General features: G+C 43.4%; 1 protein-coding gene across 1 annotated transcript; it reads right to left on the bottom strand.

Annotated features, from left to right (window-relative positions):
* Positions 1-211: 211 nt before the first annotated feature.
* Positions 212-6,115, bottom strand: ostf1 (osteoclast stimulating factor 1). Its single transcript, XM_060907643.1, has 10 exons — positions 5,952-6,115; positions 5,306-5,352; positions 5,175-5,225; positions 5,030-5,093; positions 4,831-4,884; positions 4,628-4,735; positions 1,110-1,159; positions 914-992; positions 629-727; positions 212-546 (listed from the first exon to the last, which is right to left on the bottom strand). Exons 1-10 carry the CDS (start codon positions 5,983-5,985, stop codon positions 488-490), a joined length of 645 nt encoding a protein of 214 aa, XP_060763626.1. The 5' UTR covers positions 5,986-6,115; the 3' UTR covers positions 212-487.
* Between the last annotated feature and the right edge of the window lie 429 nt (positions 6,116-6,544).

The raw sequence follows: 6,544 nt of genomic DNA, 5'->3' as shown, positions 1-6,544 counted from the left end.
GGTGCGTGCTCAGTCTGTACAAAAAATACAGACGTGATGGATTTGAACTAAAAATCCAAGAGATACTCCTATAATAAATTACATCACACTTCACATGGAAAACTAATCCTGTCTGAATACGGGCTCAGGTAGTAAACACTCACACAGATTTAACCCCAATGTGACTGCAAGAGGAACTGAAAACATTTAGACACACACACACACACACACACACGTGTAAAGTGTTTTATTAGCATAATTATGAAAGCTTTGAAATCCAAACAACACAAGTCTTGCAATCTTTCAGTTAGTACAAAATAATCTCTCTCTCACTCACTCACTCACACACACACACACACACACACACAAGCAACATGTGTTCAACAAACTGGTACAGAAAAATAGTTATGGTAGATTTAAGTTTAATTCAGATGCTGCAACAGATGTCTGTCTGTCTCCCACACACAGTATTTGGTGATGGAATGTTGTTAATCTTCCTTTTCGTCTCTCAGTCAGAGTCTTCATCATCCAGGTACTCCTCAGCATTACTGTGTGTGCGTGTGATCACTGTAAAACACAAACACATGTTATATGTTAAGCGTTGGCATTTAAGCGTTGGCATTTAAGCGTTGGCGCATTAGAGCCTCACCACTGCCCTGCTTCCTCTTCAGCAGAGACGCACACGGAGCGTTAGTGGACATCTGCAGAGCCGTCTTCTTCTCATTATTCAACACATCTATCCTGGCATCTACACACACACACACACACACACACACACACACACACACACACACACACACACACAATGTTTAGGGTAGTGAAGGTCATTCCCAGTGCTCTGTTGAAAGGGGCCTTTTGGATTATTCAGAGAGAAATGAGCACTGATAATCATTAGGCTACAGAGTGGGGTGTGTGTGAGAGAGAGATGGCGTACTCTTGTTTAAAAGCATCTCCACGATGTCTGAATATCCTTTCCAAGCAGCAGCGTGTAGAGCTGTGTCTCCCAGTTTATTCTGCACACACACACACACACACACCCCTATTGAAACATTTTCTGAAGTTAAAAAAACAATTAGCCAATCAGCTTTCAGTTTAATGAGAAACATTAATTATTATTAGTTCCTACTCACCTGTTGATTAACCTCACAGTTTGGCTGAGAAAGTAGAAGCTCCACCACATCTACACACACATGCGCGCACACGCACACACACACACACACGGCATTCAGAGCACTGAGTGAACTGGAATGCAACCTCTCATTTCTGTGCCACGCCCTCTAAAGCAGTGGCGCTCACCTTTTACCACAGCTCATGTGGGATGTGGAGAAGCTGCAATAGTAAGTACTTTAAGTGCCGACCTGACAGACTGATTTGTGGAAAGATATAAATCAATAAATATTGAAAATCATCTCTTATGTGGTTGATTATTAACCGACTGCTAAAGAAAAGTTACCTTGCTAGATTATGAGGCATTTTTGTATAAACTAGTTGTGTTCACAAGTAAACTCTCTGTTGAAGCCAAAAAACCTTAATTTTTTTATTATTAGATGGAAATATGAAAATTCTTCTTTTAACCATCATCCATATGTGCAGATATCAGTAGCCAATCAGAGAAAAGCCATTTACATATTTAATTAAGGCATACCCCCAAATCAGCCTGCTTTATCCTGTAGGGCAGAGGTCTTCAACAGGGGGTCCACGATCGCAAAATTTGTGGTTGATTAGACAATTTTTTAATTTCAAAATTTTTTTTCAAACCAATTTTTTTCCCCACAAATTTAAATGTCTTCAAATACACATTAACATGAATCCAACATATTGTAGTGAACGGACAAATGGAGGCAGATGATGTTATCTTTCAGTCAGCAATGCACACATTCAGGACACACAGGAGCTCTCTCAGGCTGGGCACCGGTTCACTCACAGCACGAGACTAGCCAAGACCTGTCCCTCCAAGCCTCCTGTACACAAAGAGGAGGACCCGCCCCTATCGCTGCTGTGCCAATCACAAGGCCGCATCTTACAGGCTGGCTCTGTCAGGTTCCCCGTGATTGGCCGAACCTATTCAGTCCCCAGCTGATTAAGATCCCAGACACAAGACGCACGCTGCAATATTATTGAAAAGAAGATACCTTTGTTAAAAAAAAAAAAAGATCAAATAACAAAAAGACAATATTTACTTCCCCAATGAACCCTTTTGAAATCTTTTTTGCAAGATATTCCTGGTCTAAAACACTGCAGCTCCTATCCACAACAGCCAGTACTGAGGCCAGTACATTATTATGCTAAGTGTATGGACATTGTTATGAGCGAAAATGGATCGTTTTGTGACTTGACCAAAAAACTCCACAAGCTTAAGAGAGATAGCCTCCACCTTAAGGCCAATTTATGCTGACAACCCAGTCCTCGCAGACGGCGCCGCAGACAGCGTCTGCGTAGCCCCCCCACCTTCGCAGACGCTCTGCGCGCACCTCCCAAAAATTGTGACCACCGCAGAAGCCTCGCAGACAGCGTCGCAGACAAGAGGGCTCTGATTGGTCCACTCTACATCCGCTGTACACACAATTCCGCTTCCCTACTTTCCCGGTTTGGTTTGTTTTCACGACCGGCATTTTTAAAAACACGAGCGAAGATGGAGCAGCACGAAGAGCGGTTGATTGAGGAAGTACGTACATCTATACGACTCCAGTTCTAGTCATTATAAAAAAAAAAAAGTTCTAGTCATTATAAGTAACCGGAGGATAAACACTCCACTAACCACACCCACCAACTACTCCTAGCGACTTCGTGCCCCCTTGCGTTGTGCCGGTGAATAACATCGCGCACGCCTATACTCCCTGCTCAACAATAAATTACAACTGTCTGCGAAAAGCTATCTGCGAAAGCCTTGTCGCAAGAGCATGCAGAGGCCTTTAGAAACCACCGATGAAAATGCAAGTAGCGAGGCTGCACCTGCTGCAGCAGCTGATAAGGGTAAGGGATTTTCCTCACTCACCTACCTGAAAAACAAATACAGGTCAAGACTGCAGCCTGAGGCTGATATGACCCTCTGTCTGACAATATCCATCCATCCATCCATCCATCCATCCATCCAAGGTTAGATAAGTTGTGTGCTACTCATCAGGGTCAGACATCTCACTAATGTGGGAGTATGTATGCCATCCAAAGATGGCTTAAGGATTCACTGTCCCTTCTACATGAATCTGTGAATTATTTTAATAGCTCAGAGTTGTATGCAAGACGTATGTTTATAAATGGCAGTGGCACGGCCACCCTGTACCTTACACATGTTTAAAATAAAAACGTGAATGTATGAACCTGTGTATTATTTGAATAGCTTAGAATTGAATGCACAATAACAGGGTAGCTATGTTTATACATGGCACTAGGCCCAGTTTGATATAAAACACAATTTTATACAATATATATAGTACGGGGTCCCTGCTCCATCTCTCCATTAGTTTGGGGGTCCTTGGCCTGAAAAATGTTGAAGACCCCTGCTGTAAGGTTTTTATACCATGCTAAAATGGCTTTAAAAAAAAAAAAAGCTGTATATAGCACCCTCCACAAATATAGGCACCCATTGTAAAAAGGATTGGGGGGGGAAACCCACCTTTTGGTGAAGTTGCATCATCTTACACTGAAAACATGAGAAAAACTCAACATTTAATTGAAAAATTTATTCAGAGAAAAACAAACTGCTCATCAAGAAAATTTTTTCAACAAAGACCTCTCTTTGTTCTTAAGTGTTCTTCTCTGAATACATTTATTTCAATTAAATGCTGAAATTCTCTTCCTCCCCCCCCCCCAGTGTGAGATGATACAACTTCACCAGAAGGTGCAATCCCCCCCCAAACAAAACCCTTTTTTAAAAGGGGTGCCAATAATTGTGGAGGGCACTGTGTGTCTGCTTGTTTGTATATATAAATATTTATTAAAATAAAACCACATGCATGTGTGATGTTTAAGTTCACTGGGCATGTTTTTAGAATAAACTGTACTATAAGACTGGGGCACAGTGCTGCAGTGAGTCAAACTGGGCTCCTTTACAATACAGGGTGTGTGCAGTTACACTCGGGGTCAGACGGTCATTTAAATCACTGAACAATGAGAGCCCAGTCGGAGATCTCTTCAGTAGAGAAATGCGTTTTGTGGATAATAGTGATGAGTTCACACTAGTTTCCGCTGAATTGTGTAGCTGGGTGGAGTTTAGTGAAAGTCAGGGTCCTGAAGGTGTTCTGAGAAAATGTTCTTATTTCACTCCAGATCAGGTCAGGACACGAAATGTGAAGTTCCAGTGTGCTGTGTATCCCTACTGTGTGCCATACTGAGGGGACGATCAAGTACATTTACTTTCATGGATGTTTACAACAAACACTGAATATGACCTGAATTAATATTACAGATATCACCGCTAGTGTAAAGCTGGTAGTACAGTTTCTGAAGGCAACTGGTGATGTTCCTTATTTGGGTCTTCCTGTGGTTCGAGAAGCAGTCCACTGTGCATGTGGTATGTGTTTATTCATCACACACGTTGTTCAGCGAAAGCATCCTTCTGTAACCCTGGATATGATTGGGTTCTACAGATGCCCTAAGAAACTCTGTTTTAACATTTTGTGTGTGTGTGTGTGTGTGTGTGTGTGTGTACCTCTGTGTCCCCCGTGGCAGCCCCAGTACAGTGCTGTGTTTCCTGCTTTATCCAGTCCGTTAATGCCCACCTTATTGTCCAAACACTCCCTGAGCCAGCTCAGATTCCCTACACACACACACACACACACACACACAGAGGTCAAATAAGGCATGCTGCATGGGTGTGTGAGGGTCATGTGATGCACTGTGATGATTTCACACCTCTCTTGGCTGCCTCATGCATTGGGTTGTCAATGGACTCCGCCTGTTCCGCCACTGCAGGATAAACGGGCAGGCACACACACACACAAAGAATTAACCACAGTGCCTCAATGTGTCGTGTACTGTACTAAATAGTAAATCTAATACTTCTGTCTCTCTATCTCATTCAGAGCTCTGTGTGTGTGCGCACATTTCCTACCATAATTACTGGGAATGAGACCAGTTCTTCCTCGGCATGTTCCCTTCCACCAGTTACTGTCACTCTAAAACACACCAGAGAAAGCACACATTACACATGACACGGCCTTACTCTGTGCGTGTGTGTGTGTGTCTGTCTGTCTCACTGTGTCTGAGATGTACAAGATGTCTCCCTCCTCAAAGTAAAGCTCATCAGGCTGCAATGCACAAAACACATAAGGTCAAAAGGTCACAAACTGAAAAGTTAAAAGCTTCATGTAATTTTCATTCAACTCACCGTCCGAGGGTCAAATGTAAACAGCGCCCTGAACACTTTCACCTGACCTGTAAAAACACACACACACCACAATGTGGAACATATCAGATAACAGCTGCTTTCCTTGACACCTCTGTATAAAACCTCACTGTGAGCACACCCAAACCTGTTATTTCACACACACACACACACCTCAACATACAGCCCACTTATTCAGTGGATTTAATTCGGTACTGGTCCATCATCTGGAATGTTATGACACACACAGCGCCATCAGGTGGCTCACACACATTAATGCCACCATACACACACTGTTGCCTTGAATTCTCCATGTTCTGATTAATTAGGGGAGTATCTATAAAAGTACACACACTCTAGTTTATTCCATTTAAGCCGGAATTAATGAATTAGTTGTGAGTTCCTCAGGGACTCGGAGTGAAAGCCATTCCTGCACATCCCGGAAGTGAATGCTGAGTATAAACGAGCTGAAGTGCTGAGGGTGAGTGTGATTAATGCTGTATTTAGAGGTGTGTGTGTGTGTGTGTGTTATTTACAGTTGTAGAGCACAGCGCAGTGTTACACTCCTGTACAACTCTGACCTCAACCCCGAATCAACTTTTACTCAACATTAATCAACTTTATCCCGAATTAAAGCTGGAAAACTCACCTGGTTTGGCGGGTTTTGGTGGAGGTTTTGACATTATGACTCGCTGTGATAAATCTGAGCTATTTCAGTAATGTTTATTACAAAATAAAATCATAAACGGCCGACTAGGCGCAGCCAGCAATGAGGAAGCGTCCAATGCGGAAGTAGCCCCGTGCGCATGCGCGACACTGCACTGTTCTGTGCGCGTTCACGATGTAGCTGGTGGACCTGCTCCTATCTGCGCGCACCACGTTACTGTGGACTGCGCATGCGTGTCGCTTGACTGCGGCCACTGAGGGTTTCTGTCCGCATGCGCCGCTGTTTCTCCTTTAACACGCAGGAAGTTCAGCTCAGAGGTCCTTCAGGCACACAGATATCTCAGGAAGAATGTGTGAGGGGCTGCAGGTCTGAATATTCCACCTGGAACCATCCAGAATCCTCTGTGAGGAAGTGAGAGAAGCAGTGATGAAGTCAGAGTGGGTCAGAGCTTAAAGTAAAAAAACAAAACAAACCCATTGACCACAGCATAACCTCCTGAACGAGGGCAGCTCGGGCGGATTTACACACAGACATATAAACATAGACGCCGCCTTCTGCGTAGAATCATACGTCAT

Source organism: Neoarius graeffei, chromosome 24 (genome assembly GCF_027579695.1).
Source record: "Neoarius graeffei isolate fNeoGra1 chromosome 24, fNeoGra1.pri, whole genome shotgun sequence".
Lineage (NCBI taxonomy): Eukaryota > Metazoa > Chordata > Actinopteri > Siluriformes > Ariidae > Neoarius > Neoarius graeffei.
The sequence above is the reverse complement of the archived record's forward strand: the minus strand, read 5'-3'. Positions and strand labels throughout refer to the sequence as shown.

What these genes read in the sequence shown, in the direction of transcription:
- ostf1 (XM_060907643.1), bottom strand. Translation starts at nt 5,985, where the DNA reads ATGTCAAAACCTCCACCAAAACCCGCCAAACCAG. An exon ending in TTACATTTGACCCTCGGACG is followed by an intron (nt 5,226 to 5,305) that starts GTGAGTTGAATG and finishes TGTGCATTGCAG; the next exon opens with CCTGATGAGCTTTACTTTGA. An exon ending in ACTGTGAGGTTAATCAACAG is followed by an intron (nt 993 to 1,109) that starts GTGAGTAGGAAC and finishes GTGTGTGTGCAG; the next exon opens with AATAAACTGGGAGACACAGC.